The sequence below is a fragment of the Narcine bancroftii genome, chromosome 2 (genome assembly GCF_036971445.1).
Source record: "Narcine bancroftii isolate sNarBan1 chromosome 2, sNarBan1.hap1, whole genome shotgun sequence".
In the NCBI taxonomy this organism is placed as follows: Eukaryota; Metazoa; Chordata; class Chondrichthyes; order Torpediniformes; family Narcinidae; genus Narcine; species Narcine bancroftii.
In genome coordinates this window covers 42881956-42900552 of record NC_091470.1, presented here as the reverse complement: position 1 = coordinate 42900552, position 18597 = coordinate 42881956, and the positions used below count along the sequence as shown (strand labels likewise).

The window sequence follows — 18597 nt, the reverse complement described above, 5'->3', positions numbered from 1 at the left end:
TTAGTTTACAGAGTCAGTGAGGGTGCATTTTTATGGAGGGTTGATGAAAGATTAGGGCTCAAGGACCTGAGCAGAAGGAAGTGGGAGCCATATGAGTAATCTCTGCTCCTTATGATTTTGTAAATTTCCAACTGGAAGTTATATGACAATATGAGAGGCTTAGATTAGGTTTATAATAAAAATCTTTTACCCATGGTAGGGATCTTCTTTGGCTTGGCTTCGCGGACGAAGATTTATGGAGGGGTAATGTCCACGTCAGCTGCAGGCTTGTTGGTGGCTGACAAGTCCGATGCGGGACGGGCAGGTACGGTTGCAGCGGTTGCAGGGGAAAATTGGTGGGTTGGGGTTGGGTGTTGGGTTTTTCCTCCTTTGTCTTTTGACAGTGAGGTGGGCTCTGCGGCATGATAGGGATATGAAAACAAAAAAGGCAAAGATTTAAGTCAAGGGGAATATGTTTTCATGGGCATTAGAGGGAATGTTTTGAAGAGAGTGGTTGAACTGCCACAAGAGATGGTGGAGACTGGTACAATCACTATATTTAAGACACTTTAAACTGCTATTTAAATAGAGATGGCATGGAGAATATGGTTTTAATGCAGACATATATCTTGGTTGGGGTACACTAGCAGAAAGATTGGTATAAATATGAAGGTTCCATTTACCTGCTCTACTAATTACAGAATCACTTGGCATAAATTTTGGAATCTTACACAAACTGAGTTTTAATCTCTGTGTGGCATGTGGCTATGCTTTAATTTGCTTTGGCCCTTGAGCCTGGGATTCCTTGCTAAAATTCTATCCCTTTAAGATGTTCCTGTGAACATTACTTGGTAAATTGTCCATCTCTTCCCACATCTTGGCATAGATATTTGATTACTTCTGCTTTGGATTTTTAAAAAAGTGTTAATGATACTATATTAATGCAAACTATTGTTATAACTTATTGGGTGTACTAATAAGATTTAAAAGAAAATTGGAGGAAAACTAAAGAAAATAATTGATTCAGGTCTAGGCCTTAGGAACTGAGGGAGACATATGAGATAAGTGGGTATGGGCAAAATCAGCTAAACAGATGATTTCAATCTTGGTGATAAAGGTTAGTTTATACTGAGCTTTAAGGGCAATAATATTGGGAAGGGAGGTTGAAATGGCTCTTAATTGCAGAAAATGACATAGAAAAGCATTGTTGGTTCATATTTATTAATTGTAGTGAGGAAACAAGTTTTGTAGGTCTCAAAGGCAAGGACTCTGGACACAGTTTTGGTGGGGAAGTATTTTATTTACAGAAGGCAAGTGTGGGAAATGGTAACTGATGAAGCACACACACACACACAGAGTTCACAGCAGCTGTGAGAAAGATATAGTGGACAATTAATAACAAATGTGGGTAAAATAGCATGGGAATGAAATATATACACACACACTTACAATGAACTGGTGCATTCAATGATCAAGGAAAAATTACTACAATGCTCCACTACCCCTTGACTCAGTGCAGGCACAGCTCTATGCTAAAAGGGACACTAATTAAACGCTCCCAACCCTTTTAACAGTGCACATCTTACCAACAGTTTCTCTAGCACCCTTCCACATTTCTAGGCTTGGAGTGAAGCAGGGTGGTCCCAAGCTGGCAAAGAGAGAGAATAAAGAGCACATGGCACCTTTATAGTGCTGGAGGGACAAGCCCAGATCATTTACAGGGATAAATGGCTTGGTGCCAGGAGGATTAATCCAATTACAACAGCTCATGGCCCAAGTACAGGGAGACAGAGAGTACAGAGAATACAGAGAGTGCAGTCCAGATAATTTACATGGATACAACAGCAAGTTGTCCCCTAATGGTTGAGGCAGAACCAAATCTTTATTGGCAACTGATATGTCCTCTGTCTAGGTAGGGGGACAGTGCTGTCACATGACAGCCCCAATAGAAATGTGCTATTGTGTAAATAACTTACTGCTAATGTAAATATTTTAACCTAAAATAATCAAATTATGATGAGAACTTTTTCATATTTTGAAGAACCTTCTGGAGATGGAACATTTATTATATTGTGTTTGAGAATATGAGTAAGAAATAGTGATGAATAAATTTGTGAAAACATAATTGAGATAAACCAACATTGTGACCTTTAATTTCAGGAAGTCTGTAAAGTCAAATGCACTGAGACATATTTTAGTATATTTTAGAATATATTAGAATAGTATATTAGAATTAATATAGAATTAATATATTAGAATTTAGTATATTTTAGAATAGTATTGAGAAGAAAGGTGCAGGCTATCTAAGGACAATGTACAAAATCAACAAAAGTTTCCACACAAATGGTGCATAAACATTGCTAAATCATGTTCAATATGAGCATTCTGATTCATCTATTAGGTTTAAACATTTAACAAGTCACAGTCGATGATTGGTACAACTTACAGAAATAATAACTTCAATTTTGAATTTTACAGAATTAAACAGTGGTGTGATTTTGTCAGATTATACAGTATGTCAAGAGGAATAGAGAGAAATGTAATGGTTGTAAAAATCACAGAACAGCTCACCCAGTCAAGCACATGTGGACTACATCAGGACATGGTTGAAACAATTTGAGTTTTAAAAATGACTAAAATAGTGTTTGACATTCATTTAATTTGTTTCATTTATTGATTTGAAAAATATGAATAATGCATTTTAAAATCAAGCACAACTGCTGTAGAGCTGCTTTTTGATTGTGGATTGTTCTTATTGAGTAGAGACTTATTTTAAATAGATTAAACTATTAATACTTATCAGCTGTCTCCATTGGTAGAAGAAATAAACTAAAAGCTTTGGTACGAATTATAACATTACATTCAGCATGACACCAGGCTATATTTCTGCGTCACTTTGGTTTATCATCTGGAATGCATAATATTAATGTAGCAAGTAACCAAAACTGAGACTCTTACACAAAATAATCATTACTATTAAAATAAATCACCCATCATTGATAACTACAAAAAGGAATTGGTAAAAATCCAGAGTAAATCAGCAATTTGGCAAAAGTCTAAGGAATAAAAATGGCATTAAGGTATTTTAAGGGAAATATGTGTACATCTAACTCAAAATCATAATATAAGATGATCAGAGTATGGATGTATGAAATATATTTTAGCCTGCATGCCACTGAATCAGGAGTTTCAATTCGAGTACCCCAGCAAATTTTATATATGTTTATACTGAAATTTTAGAAGTGCTGTCTGCAGCAAAAAACAAATAATGAATCCATTTTTTTTTATATATCCTCATGTGGCAAATAAAAATAACTTAGTAGAAAGAGCAAATGATCAGACAACCTTTGTAAGCCACTTCTGTCGATGCTGAAATTGCTGGATAACGTAGATTTTGCTTCCTGAACACTTTTAGGTAGATTTTATTGATTTTGGCAAATGATCATGAAAATCAACAAAATTTTTGTATCATGTACCATTTTTTACATATATTGTTATGAACTAAAATAGCAGCAATGGGAATATATCACAGACAATGATATTTCAAAATCAATCATTTTTAATATTAATAACATAAAACATTACATAACTTTAAACTTAACCTCGCTACATGCAAATGTGCTAAAACCCAGACCATTACAATTTAAGCTTGATTCTGAAGAGTTGCTTTCGAAGTTCAGTGTCAAAAATCTTTTGCGTTGAAACTCAAAATCTTTACTGCTCTTCAAAAGCAATTCTGGAGTAAGAGTGAGACATCAAATTTCTTTAAATTGTTGTTCAAAAGCAAGTATTTTGAAACATCAAGTCATCAGACCTCTTTAGAACACATAAGTCTTTTGATGAGTTGTTTTTCAAAGCAATGTTTCTTCATATGAATGATTTTTCCTCTCTTGCTTGGAGATTTTGGAATCTGTGTTCCACATGATGAATCTCTTCTCTTAAAGAGACAGTCAGAAGTGGTCTTCCTTATTTCAAAAGCCACTTATTCTGTGTTACCTTTTTCCTGGAATAACACACAACAGTGCCTCTTCTAGTTACTGTATCTTCAATCCTGAAACTATTCTCTTTTGTCCAAGAGAGACAGTGAAGTGGTTCTTCTTTATTGCCACTGATTTTGCATATCTTCTATGACAAGGAAATACACAATACAGAACATCTCTCTCTCTCTAGAAGTTAACTGTTTATCAATCCTGTCTTTTACAGGATGGTCAACCTCTTTTGGTCTCAAAATCTCTGGTTCCAGTGGTATCTTTCTCTGAAAATTCTCATCACATGACACATGACATCATTTCTGTCTTTGATTCATTTAAAGCATGAATCATGGGAGATGGCCTTTTTGAAGACACTTCACGTATATATGCTAAAAGTATCTCTGGGCACTTAGAACCACTTCAAAAGTATGAATTATGAGTCCATGGACTCTAAACTGTCTGCAGACTATTGAATTAAAAGTCCTGCTTGTTTAAACAACTGCCAGCAGAATGCTGTGTGTACACACAAATGCTTTTAAGCCAACACCCATTGTTCTTGAGTTTCAATTAAGAAACCACTTCAGCTTTATGGCTCTCTTTTTCCAGACATGTCAACTCCATAAATGACCTCTCTTCTGAATGCAACTTTGTGTCTCTGGGTGACACTGAATCCAGCTCACAACTTCCCTCACTAAATATAATTCCATAACGTAACTTTACTCAGAAATATATATTTTATAACTGAAGATTTTAACTTTACATATGCACCGATATTCTTGCTACAGCCAAACAGGTACTTTTAAAGGAAAACTATATTAATAAACTAATTAAATGAAAAGATACAGTAAATACACAAGATAGATAATTAATATTCACAGTAATCCTCATGCAGAAAAAGTGTCTTGTGCTGTTGGACCCATATATGATTAGTGTTTAAAAGGGAGATTCAAGAGTCAGATAGGTGTTGGAAAGAAACTGTTCTTGAACTCATCACCTCATCACCTCTTTTTATGCAACATACAACATGGCATCATCAGTGAATTTGTAGATGGTGTTGCTGCTGTACTGAGCCTCATAGTCATAGGTGTAGAGCAAGTTGAACTAATTACGCAGCCCTGTGGTACTCCAGTACATATGGAGATAATGGGGGAGATGTTCTTCCCAAACCTCATGAACTGGGGTCTGGAGGTGAGAAAATCCAGGATCCAATTACACAGATGTTGGAGTTTGCTGATCAGTTTTGAGGAATTGAATGGTGAACTGTAGTCGATAAAAAGCAGGACTTTGGTTAGAGCCAATGAGACCTGTTGCTGCAGTAGGCAAATTGGAACAGATCCATGTCATGATTCAGACAGGAACTGATATATGCTTCAACACTAGCCTTTCAAAACATTTCATCACTGGATGTGAGTGCCACTGGTGGGTAGTCATTTAGGTAGGTTACCTCACTCTTTTTGGGCACTGGTATGTTTGAGGCCTATTTGAAGCAGGTGGGTACTATGCCCTGCCAGAGTGACGAGTTGTCAAGCATAACTTCAATCTGACTATTTACATCCCTAGCTATATTAAGATGCCCCAAAATAATTCAAGACAATTTAAGTTTGACTACTTTCACCCAATTGTTCAAATCAGCATTAAAAAATAAACAAAATTCTAAATAAATATGTTATTATGAACATGTTTCTCTCTCTACAGTTCCTGATGAGTTGTTCTAGTTTTTTTAAATTTTATTTTACATTTCCAATACCAGCAGAATTTTGTCTTAAAAAAAGATTTACTTTTATCATTCCCTGCAAGACAAATTGCAGTTTTAATAATCATCTTGAATTATTTATGTTAGAGCAAAGGATGAGGGGGATTAATGAAGATGTACACAATTATGTTAGGTCTAGATTGGGTAAATGGAGATATAGTTCTATTAGCAGAAATAACAAGAACTGAAGAAACCAGATTTTAAATAATTTCCAAAAGAGTCATGAGTGAAGTGATAAATACTTTTTTTATATTTGTAAAGTGACTAATCAATACATTGCCTCAAAGTATTGCTTTCATAAGTTAATTAGATAAATATTTAAAGGTTGAAATATTTACAAGGTGTTGGTAAAAGACCAAGGGGAATGGAACAGATTAGTTTGCTCTACCAGGATGGCATAATGTCAAAAGGTTGGCTGGCTTCCTTCTGCATTGTAATAATTCTGCTTACATGAAGATTGTCATAGTTGCAATTTGTTTAAGACAGGGGAGTTTTCTTTTGTTTATAATTTAGTTAAGTGGAAATTTAAATATGTACTGTCAAACAGAACCAAGCGATATGATATTATAATGATTCCATATTTGAAACTAGGATTGACATTGTTATTAAAAAAAGTTTCAGATGATGACCAAATAAAATCATTCAAAATGTGAATAAGAGCTGATTTATTTCACTTGTTGTAAGATTAGATCATAGACTAATTAATGAATCCTTTAATTTGGTGTTCATTAGTTTGATCTGAAAAATGAGAAATGAATTAAGATGCTCAAGATGTTAATTAAATATCCAATCAAAGCAACCCAACAAAGATTTTCAAAACAAGATAGACACTCTGACAAAAAGGAAGATATAGATATATTTTTTTAAATTTTGTAAAAATGAATTCAGACTTCTTCCCTAGTTGGAATCACCTCTGTGGTTGGTGATAACCAGAATTGGTGCATTCAAGTGTTCTCATCAATTGTAAGTTAGTCTTTAATGAAACTGTCAATTTGTGGTTTACTGATGCTAATATTATGGAGTTTCCTGTCTAATTTGGGTGGCACAGTTGGCATAGCAGTTTGTGCAGTGCCTTTAGAGCACCAGTGATTGAGACACCGGACTGGGGTTCAAATCCTACACAGGCTGTAAGGAGTGTACACATTCTCCCCGTGTCTGGGTGTGTTTTCTCTGTGGGGTTTGGTTTCCTTCCACTGTACCAGGGGTGTAGGTTAATGGGGTGTAAGTTAGTGGGGTGTAAATTGGGTGGAACAGACTCGTGGGCCGAAGTGGCCTGTTACCATTCTGTATGTCTAAATTTTTAAAACATTTAAATTCTTGGCTTTTTTTAAAATATGAATTATATTGCCTACTTCAATGGTTGATGAATTCGTAATTGTCTCAGGCATCATATCTGATTTTCATGATCCCGTACTGCTTTACAGCTTCATTGACAGATTGCAGCAATCTTTCTCTGCAACAGTTGACCGCTAAGTGAGGAGTTGATTGATAACTGTTGGATCATACTTGATCTGACTTGGTGCTTGAACTTGCTGTCTACGATGTCCACCCACTCAATCTATCTTGATCAAGATATAAGATGGTCATCAAAGTGGGTAACATAATTCAATCAGTTTATTTAAATAGATTTAAATAATTTAAAAGGTAATGTTTGAAAATCCAAAAAGAAGTACCTTAAAGTCCTAAATATTAATTAAAATCATTAATGTGAAGAAAGATAAAGAAATAATTTGTCAAATTTACCTTTTTGCTCTGTTTCAATGAATAGGGTACTTCAATTGAGACTGGTGAAGTTCATTTTGTATTCAGTATATTAGTACATTTTCATTGGATATAATGGCTAGTCCAGTAACAGAGTAGGCGATCAGATCGATGATGCTTCACCTCTAGCTTATCCCTACTCTGTATTTTAGTGCTAACCAGCAAGGAGCATGTGGTACCTGATTCAAGAGTTTTACTTGAATGTTGACTCAAATCTAGTTGTTTTGAATTTTCCAGAACCATGAATAACTGCAGATGCTGGAAATCTGAAATTAAAACTAGAAATAACGGAAACATGATGAATGTCAGAGGGATTCATGAAAAGAGAGAAACAGAATTAATATTTCAAATCAATGACTTTCACTGTGTTGCCAGTCTATATACCGCTGACCCAACCTCTGTGCATTCTTTGTTTCTCCTCCCTCCTAATCAACTGGCCCCAATCAGGCTTTCGTTTATGGCAGTGTCTCATCAAAATATCCCAATAACAAACCCTTTAACCAGCCCTGGGCCCAGACTTTCTGTATTTTCATTTTATGCTGTCCAAAAACATAGAGAATGGTGTATAATTCTGAAATTGGCATAGGCTTACAGAGTTACTGAAGTCTTCTGCAGTGGGAGCAAAACCTAAATTGTTGTTAACGCATTGAGCTGAGTCCCTCAAAGTGTCAACCATTTTGTTCCCTTCCTGTTCCCACCCCCTCCCATCGGCCACCCAATATTACCATCTTAAGCCAAAAAAATGCAAAATGAAATTATGAAAGTTGACATTGAGATCAGAGTGTTCCAACTGCAAAATTGTTGTTAATCTTCGAAATTACCTTTATCTTGGTTAGAACAAAGACAAGTGAGATCATAAAAAGTAATACATAACCTGGGTTACTCCTCCAGATAGAATGCAGGTGTTTGATACTTACCAAATTCAGAGTTTGAGAGTGATGTAATGGAAAAAGTATAAAAAAAGGTTATCATTTACATAAAGTGAGAAGATACTTTTTGGTCTAGGATCCATATAACCATTTACGGAGCGGAAACAGGCCGTGTTGGCCTTTCGAGTCCACACCGGTTCACTGATTTTGTGCACCCTCTTCAGGCTTTGGTCCCAGTAGATCTTCATTCAATAACGATGGGCGAATTCAATGCAGGGGGAATCAGTCGTAGAAATGTTTGTGAAACGTGCAGTTCAATACTTCTGGGCACATCCACCTTAAGTATTCCCATGTTCAAAGAGAGAGAGAGAGGTGGATAAAGGAAAGGTCTGTGATTGGGCAAAGATCAAGAGAAACATGTGACTTTCCCATATAGAATTTTTTATGGTTAATATAACACTTTACTGCTTTGGCTCTTTATATTTACCATATGTATAAATGCCCTTAATTAACTTTCTGTATGTCATCTATAATATCACAGAAGACATTTTACAATCTTTTGTTTTTGTCCTTCTAATAATACTCAATTATTTCCTATCTCATATTGTAGCTGTGTGTCTTTGTTCAATTTCTTTTTAAAAGTTGATCATCTGTAATTTTTGTGCCAAAGGAATACCTGAATTTTTAACTTGTTTAGCTTCCCAACATGAAGGTGGAGGTGTAGAAGTGGTTAGTGTAGAAGGTTGTCATAGGTTACTGCAGGATATAGCAAGGATGAAGAGTTGGGCAGAAAAGTGGCAGATGGAGTTCAATCTGGATGAGTGTGAAATGATGCATTTTGGAAGATCAAACATGAAGAAAGAGTCCATGGCTAATGGCTGAATTCTTCACAGTGTGAAAAAACAGAGGGACCTTGCAGTCCAAATCCATAGATCTCTCCAAGTTCCCGCATAGGTTAATAGGGAAGTTTTATGATATACTGGCCTCCGATAGTTGGGGGATTGAGTTCAAGAGCTGCGAAGTAATATTGCAGTTCTATAAAACTCTGGTTAGACACACTTGGAATATTGTGTTCAGATCTGGTCACCTCATTACAGAAAGGGTGTGGAAGTTATGGAGAGGGGGCAGAGGAGATTTACCAGGATGTTGCCTAGATTGGAAAATTGTCTTATGAGGTGAGGTTAGCAGAGTCAAAAAGTTAAGAGGTGACAATAAAGGTCTACAAGATTATGAGAGGTGTAGATAGGGTGGACAGTCAGCACCTTTTTCCCAGGGCTAGAGTAGCACACACCAGAGGGCAGCTGTGGGGCAAAGTGAGGGAAGGAAATTTTAGGAGAAGTTTCAGAGGTACATTTTTTATACAGGGAGTAGTGGGTGCTGGAGTCCATTGCCAGGGATTGTGGTGGAGGTAAAAGAATCCACGCTGCTGAAGATCCAACTGCGCTGGGTGGGTCACATCTCCAGAATGGAGGACCATCGCCTTCCCAAGATCGTGTTCTATGGCGAGCTCTCCACTGGCCACCGTGACAGAGGTGCACCAAAGAAGAGGTACAAGGACTGCCTAAAGAAATCTCTTGGTGCCTGCCACATTGACCACCGCCAGCGGGCTGATGTCGCCTCAAACCGTGCATCTTGGCGCCTCACAGTTCGGCGGGCAGCAACCTCCTTTGAAGAAGACCGCAGAGCCCACCTCACTGACAAAAGGCAAAGGAGGAAAAACCCAACACCCAACCCCAACCAGCCAATTTTCCCCTGCAACCGTGCCTGCCTGTCCCGCATCGGACTTGTCAGCCACAAACGTGCCTGCAGCTGACGTGGACATTACCCCTCCATAAATCTTCGTCCGCGAAGCCAAGCCAAAGAAAGAAGAAGAGAGACAGGCACATGGATGCAAGAAAAATAGAGGGTTCTGGGTGTGAGTTAGGGAAGGTTGGTCTATTGATTAGGTTTATCATATAGGTTGGCACAACATCATGGACTGAAGAACCTGTTCTGTGTTATAATGTTCTATGTCCATGTTCTATTGACAGGTAATGACTAGTTCCAGTGCTGAATGTTTTCACTCTACATCCAGAGTTGAATATCTTCATATTTCATCTTGTTCTTTGTTAGTAGTCCAGCTATTTTGTGAACATGGCTCTTTGTTCTTGAATAAGACCCAATTCATGAACATGTGAAAATAAACTAACCAAACCATCTCATACATTAAAACTTTGGCAGAATTTAAGCTAAGAACATAATTATAAAGTGGCAGACCTAGATAGAAAAAGGAGTTGTCATTCATGTAGAAAAGGAACATAATTTAAAATATTGAAATAACAGTTCTAGACCCATCACTCTTCATTTTTATATTTCTTTTTGGTTGAAATTCATGACAGCGGTTATTTATGTAATTTCAACAAAAGAGATAGCTATGGTTGTTGGAAGACATTCATCTTTCACGTCTGGGCATCACTGCTAATTCAACTTTCATCTTTAAGTCTGAAGTGGGGGTGTTTACCTGATGATTATATAAATGTTCAACACCTTGGCAAATGAATTAAGGATTTCATATCTGTATGCAACAAGATCTGGACCCATTCAGGCATGTGGTCATAAGTGGCAAGAAGCATTCATAACACAAAAGTGCCAGATGATGTCCATCCCTAACAAGAGAGAGCCTAACCATCACTATTGACATTCAACGGGACCTCTATCCCAAAGATTTTGATCATCAATATATTGAGAATTATAACTTGCGGAAACTCTACACATTCAGCTTCATAAATACAGTGGCAAATGAGAGGTTGGCGGTGGTGCATTTTATAATGAATGCCTCACCTCTTGACATTTGAAAACCTTTCTACTGTGGTGGTACACATCACAGACGGCAAACGAAGCGGCTTCACATGTTACGGTCACATTAGCAGAACAGCTGTGTCAAGATTGCACCGCCGGGGCCGTCTTTTCTGTTGGCCGGGTTAGGCCTGCATCCATATGGGGCAATGTCATGACATCATTTCCAGCGCAAGGGTGGGACTCACCGTAGCTTTACAAGGTGCATTGCGGGAAGTTTCAATAAACAACTGGAATGCAAACGAGCCCATTGACTACTGGTCTCATTCTTCCTGGCTCCATTTAGCTGCTGCAACTCTACCATCCATAATGCATGCTAGAAATATACTAGAATGTTTTCAACTTTCCAGTATAATTATAGCTCAAACTACATTCGAGATCAACAGCAGCTAGGATAGATCCATGTCCTTTATTAGCATCCCATTCACTCACTGAAGCATGCATTTTCTCCATAAGAGTTGCAGTCATTTCAGAATGCACTATCTACAAAATGAACTATCATTATTTCAATCGTACCTCCTGGAAAGACAATTGTAGCAGGTGACCACTACTTGCAGCTTCTCTATAAGTTGTATGTCATCTTGATTTTGAAATGTAATTTGATGGGTCTAAATCTTGAAAGACTCTGTCCACAACAGCTGAGAAATAAATGAATGATTCAAGATGATGTCTGACTATCACCAACTCTAGAATAATTGGTGAAGTACAGTAAATTCAGGCCTTGCCAATGATGTTTGAATCCCATGAATGGATTTAACAGAAAAGATTTTATGGTGAAGTTCGGGCCATAATCTTCTGATTTCCAGATTATTTGCACCCATTCATTAAAAGGCAATAAACTGCAGATACTGGAAATGTCACATAAAACCAGCAAGTGATGGACTTGTTCAATAGGTTTTGAGAAGAGATTGGGCTTATAATCACAGGTGATGACTTTGCATCAGAACTCACTAGATCTGACAGGATGGTATGGTTATCTGAACTTGTTCCTCAAGGAAATTTAATCTTTAGATTTCCACGAACTATTTTGTTTTTCATCATGCAGTCCCAGCTTTTTTTTTTAAATCAATTTTTTGCATTCATCTGCCTTTAATTATATTTCTCTTATACTTCACGGAGAGGAATTGTCATCCAGACAACCTCAGTCTCCACCCCATGACTGATGTTCTTTTATTCTCAATATGAAGACAAAGGGGATTACAAATGTTGCGTTCAAGAATAAAGAACAGGATGTTTGAAAAATTCAGTGTGTCACGAACCATCTACTATGTGCAGGCAAAAGGTGTATGCCATTATTTTGGGTTAAGACTCTGCAACAGGATGCTTCTTGACCAGCTGATGACCTCCAGTGTTGTTTTTATTCCTTTATTCTCTCTCTCTCTCTCTCTCTCTCCATCTCTGCAATCAGCTTGTTTTTTCAATTGAACAATTTTGATGAAGAGTCATTGATCATAAACGTTAAAATTTCTTTTCATCCATAGATTCTGCCTGACAATTTAGCAACCCCAACGTTTTCAGCTTTTCCTTCATCACGTATATTGCATATGTATCCGTGAGTATTACTTGTACTACATAGGGTCTCTTTGTTTATTTGAATGTGGAGGAAATAGACTCCATTAATGTTGAAGGAATAGATCTAAAAATCATATAGTTACCCAGTTTTTTTGCACTTGTGTATCTTTATAATTCTCATTGTTTGTTAACAAGAAAAATTGCAAATGCTGAAAAATAATGAATAGCAAGAAAAGGGCAGAAGTCCAACGGAAAGGTAATCAGGAATAGCAACTGTTTGTTAAGTTGTTTTGAGAAAGCATAGATAACTGCCAACTTTACAAAAATGTAATTAATACAAAAAAGATCAGCCAGAATTGACTAAAACACCATGGTGATATCATATGACAAATGACAAGTGCAGGAATCCAATGATTCTATGTCCACGTTTGGAAATATAGATGCAGTGTAATTCCAACTAGTAAAGGGCCTGACTGAATTTCTGTCCCTTTTCTTTTGCCTCACCAAGGTTTTGGTTCGTTAAATAAGCTTAACATCCTGTGAAATGCTTTCTTGTACTTCCTTTTCCTGCTTTGTTCTCGAGACTTTTTGAAGTTGAAATATCATGTAGCTTAGTCAGTGGTAAATATATCTTACTGGATTGCATGCAGTATTAATTAGATCCAAGTTAAAGCAATTATCTCTAGAAAAAAAACTTCAGTCATGACGCCAACTGGGTAAGTAAATATTTAAGTTACTTTGTAAATAAAAGTATTTAACTTTTCAAAAGTTTTCCCAGATTCTGTACTGATCTATATTAATCAGCTGCTTAATTCTATAATGTCATCTGGGTCAGTTATCTTGTGTATCTTTATCTATGTGACTGCGTTCTACCAATTTATGAATCCTGACTCAGTATTGAGTATTTTATGAAGTTGAGGCAATGAAGAATAAAGTCACTGAAGACAAAATTGATCAACATGAACAGGAACACAGATATGAAGCTCTTATTCAAAATTGTGTATCTTTAAGGGATTGTGTTTTTGTGTGCCTGCGTTTGTATGCATGTTTCTGTAAACATTGATTTTGTATGTGTGTATGCACACTTATTTTATTTTGATGAGCCTGATCTTTGTTAGATCTGAGTATCCTCCAGACTGCTCTCGTGTGGCTCTGTGCTAGGTTGAATGCATATGACTGAGACAGAAATAGATAAAATAATTGTACTGTGTTGGGACAAACTTCATCAAATGGACATAGAAACAGTCAAAGAAGAAAATATTTTTCAACCACATACACATTAATACTCAAGCATGAGTGATGAGTGAATCCTTTAGTCCTGAACATTTCTTGGATCTGAAAATGTGCCCATAATGTGGCAATATGTTTAAAGACACATTGAAAATCAAAGGAAAAAAGATATTTCCTGCCTACTCGTCAGGGTCTTTAGTTTGCCACAATTTTGCAGATGTAGAATTTGCATTTGATTCAGACATTTCTTACCACTACCAACCAGGTTTTGGACACAACTTCATCAATTTGAAGCAATGTCAAAAAAACAGGTTTATGCTGATGTTTTAAGTTATCAAAAAGCTTAATTCTTTAATAAATGAATGCATAAACACAGTGGACATATTTAATATTCGCTAATAGAATTATTGAATCAATCTAATTACTGTTGAATGCAGTGTTCTTGGACAATGCAAAAAATAAGTTGATTCATACAATTTATTGAAATGGACTATTTTGTATGTTGAAAATAAGTGTATAACAAATAGATTGTTACTCTACAATTACCGAGAAACCAATATTTTCATCAGTTCCAGAGGTTTTACATTTAACTCTATTACTTTGACAGGAAATAATTTTGTACATTAATGGGAAAATCTAATATCACCTTGAAAGTTTTAAAAATGAAGATTAGAAAGAAACATGTGGAGTTATTGTCCCTCATCTTTGATCTTCACTAAAGGCGTTCTTGCTGCTACGTTGGGAAGTTGACATCCTTTAGATTCCAAAGGCATTGGTTTGGAATAAACATTGCTACACTCAGAATCTTCATGGTAGTTGAGAGCTGCTGATGCGAAAATGATTTCCAAATAATGGTCCCTACACCCTGAAACCTCCACATGTTTATAGTGGCCCAAAAAAGAAAAGTAGAAGATCCTGAAGAAATAGCCTAAATCTTTATGAAGGTAACATTTCTGCAGAAATAGAGGAGCTGGATTTCTCCAAGTTATTAAAAAAAATATTGTGGGCAGCTGAAGTCTTTTATGTCCTTCCCAGCTTCATCCTACACTTATCTCACAAAGTCAGCCTTTTGGGAGCATAGGCAACGACCCTATAGGAAGGTATCCACAGCAGTGGACCATCGAGGGGCTCAACAGCTGAGGGATCCCCACAGGCTTGCAGGCTGCTAGTGACTTGCAGCTGAAGGTCTCACAGCCACCGCTGGCTGCTGGCGACTCAGTCAAAGGACCTTTCCAGGCTGCAGGCTGCTGGATATTGGCTCATGGGAATCAAGTATTGGAACTGGCATTCGAGAGGGCGTTGAAGGCAAGAAAGGATTCCCAAAGGGCCTCAGCGATGAAGACTTCTGAATCATATCGTAGGATTGGACCTGGAGCTCTTCCTGTCCTTGGATTAAACAGAAGTCAGTATGGATGCAGAGGTTGAGGGATTGCTGAAGGCAAATCCACAAACTCTTAGAGTCTCTGAAGATTCTCCTTTTTGCTTCTCCTTCTCTTAATGTTAGGCCACCAGGAAATGCTCATGACAACTCTTTGTTTTCCCTACAGCAGACAGAAGTTAAAGTATATCATACATTACATTTTTAAGTATTATTGTGTGACAATAAAAGGAGCCTTGAACATTTTGCTGTCCTCATACTCTGGCTTTATTTGGTGTACTTGTATTGTGTTTAGAAATATATAACCAGATGCTGTGGTATAATTCCAGAATTTGACTTTGTTACCATGTAAAATCACACATGATGTTTTGCCTGATCAAAACTAATAGGTTTCTGAAATATTTTTAGTGTTAATATTAACTCAATATTAATATAAAAGAGCAAAATAGTGTATCAACTTACTCATTTTATACCAGCATAATAAAAAATACATTTTATCTTGAATAATTTGATGTGAAAAAAAATCCTTCAGGTTTGAAGACAGTTTCATGATGAAAAGTAACATGATGGCACAGCAATGAATGCTGCTGCTTCACAGCTTCAGGCACCTGGTTTTGATCCTAGACCTAGTTACTCTCCATCTGTGTAGAGTTTGCATTTTTGCCCTGTAACAATGTACTTTGGTTTCCTTCCAAAAATGCCAAAAGAACTAAAGGAGAGTTGATTGAAACATGAAAGTCTGCAGACGCTGTAATTGTAGTAAAAACTCAAAAATGTTGGCTGAACTCAGCAAGTCTTGCAGGGGAGTTGATGATCTGAGAGTGAATAAGTCGTAGGGACACGGAGACAGGGTTAGGACTGATGTAATCGTCTTCTAATATCGGTTGTGGATCCGATGAGCTCAATGGCTTCCTTGTGTGGCGCAAATAAGTAATTTAAAGAAATATGTTGAGCTAACATAGTGATTCCCAAAGTGGGTGCTGCTGTCCCCCTGTGGATAGTGGAAAGATCCAAGGGGGCGGTGAGGGAAAAGAGAGCATTCCAAATGCTCAAGTCTTGTTATTATTCAGTCTGCTGCAAAGTTTAATGAAGAAGCCAGGGCAGTAATTTTCTGGCCAGATCTCATGAGAGTTTGTTTCAGTAACCACCAAGTTGTACTGGCGTCACTACCCCTTGCTTCGCACCGCCACTACTCCCCCGCTCAATGCTGCCAGTACCCCCCACTCAGCACAGCCATTACCCCCTGCTCAGCGCCACCTCTAACCATCCTGCTCAGTGCTGCCACTTATCCCCCTGTTCAGAGCTGCCACTACCCCCTCTCAGCACTGCCACTACCCCCCACCCCACTCAGCACTGCCACTAACCCCCCACCCCCACTGTCTTTTCTATGAATAAATTTTCTACAGTGTGGAAGGAATTATAAAAGTATTATTAAGGAGCCTCACTTTTGTAAAAATTATTTCACTTCAATATTGGACATCATTGCAAGCCTGAATGGTTCACCCATGCCAATTAATTCAAGGGCAATAGAGGAGCAGTTTTTGATCATGAGTACTTTCATTTTCTACTCATTGATCACTGGCCAAAGAGGGCAAACGGTGCAATTATTTAGAAACATAGAAAATGGAAGTAGGAGTATGATCTTCAAGCTCAATACATCATTAAATGCAATCAATGCTGATCCTCTACCTGAATACCATTATTTTCATGCCATCTCCATACTACTTGATGCCTTTTGTGTGTGGAATTAGAAATGGATTCAGTCTCTTGAAGTTCACTGCCTTCTGTAGTAGTGTATTCCATAAATTCACTACCTTTTGGGTGAAGAAATTTTTCCTCATCTCAGTACTAAAAGTCTTAAACTTTATCCTGATATTGTGACATTTTAATTCTAGACCTGTAGGCAGAAAAATAGTTTCCCATATCTAATTCATCTGGTCTTGTGAATTTTTGAACATTGCTCTCATGTTTCCAAGTACTGTGCAAATTGTCCATAATATATTCATTTGCTACAGATATCAGTCACACATTCTTTATTTTACTTTGGTTCTAGGTAGCACTTTATTGAGCTGTACACCTCTATTACTCAATGGAAGCTACATATTCTAAATCTATTTCTGTAACTTCCTCAATATATGTATGTTGAGGGAAAATTTCTCTGTCCTGACTTAACCATAGACAATTCATGAATGTAGGTTAAGTCCAAATTGAACATAAAACCTAGAAATGTGCAGCAGAAGGACATGCTATTTGGCTCAAGATATCTGTGCTGTACATGATGCTAATATTCCTTCTATTTCCTGCATATTCAGGTATTTATCTGGATGCCCCAAGGTAGCCTATTCCGAGTACCAGAAATGTTTCCTGGATTATGAATTTTCTTTTTTGAAAAACTATTTAATTGCTTCTGTATTCTTAATAAAGTACATCACAAGAACAAGCTGAAAATAAACATACGAAAGTAAGCATATTAATTCATGCCTCAGCATTTCAATTAATCTCCCAGTTAAAATTAGAATTCTATAACATTTAAAGTTGAATGCAGTAAAAGTTGGAGAAATTGTTTTGCTGCAGAATTTTGAACTGTTGCTTAGCCCCCATTCAACCAATTGCAGCTATTGCAGAAAAGCCTCAGCAATGTGGTTTCCTTTTGCACTCTTTAATATAAAAATGCTGTGCTTTCAAAAGCAAGTCCCGGATATGCATCTGCACACATTGGCATTGTGTTTTGGAGCATAAAATTGTGGGTTTTTTTGCTCAGTTTTTAGAAACTATTAGAAAATGACAAGAGGGAAATACAGTTAAGTCAATTAATGCTATATATTAATTTATTAATTTGGCATCCTAGTTTTGGGCCACTTGGAAATATCATAAAATTCATAGTCTATAAATGATGTGCTGTTTAATGTTAACATAGGCTATCATATAGAATTTTATTCAAAGCCCCAGAAGCAGGAATCTAACATATTGATTTAAAAATCCACATTCTTCTTTTAGGATCTTTTATTTGCTAACAGTCCAAGGCAGACAGATAAACATAATGAGATCCAAAGGGACGAGCCATTCATGCAGAAGCATACATGAAGATATTTTAGTCTGAGCAGTGCTGGGGTCTAATTTCAGATGGTCGGCTAAATGTAACAATAGTTCTTTTCCAATGTTTCTTGCCTCTATTTAACCAAGCTGGAACCCTGACCACCTTACCCATCCCCAATCTGATCATGTCCCAATTCCAGTGCATCCTCTGACTATTAAGACACCCATCACCTCTTGATTGACAGTCCAATTTGTCCTTGCCTGGCAGATGTT

General features: G+C 37.0%; 1 protein-coding gene across 4 annotated transcripts in view; it reads left to right on the top strand.

Moving 5' to 3' along the window:
- LOC138753443 (ena/VASP-like protein) overlaps positions 1-18597 on the top strand; it is a 161120-nt gene that overhangs the window by 50393 nt on the left and 92130 nt on the right. For 2 of the 4 annotated variants that reach the window (XM_069916444.1, XM_069916446.1), the window contains one exon: positions 12650-12720. The exons of 1 other annotated variant lie outside the window; for it this stretch is intronic. In XM_069916444.1, coding sequence (XP_069772545.1) covers positions 12650-12720 — 71 coding nt within the window. Of the gene's footprint in view, positions 1-12649; positions 12721-13260; positions 13397-18597 lie in introns of those variants that run through there. One more of the 4 variants, XM_069916445.1, reaches the window with a different exon arrangement.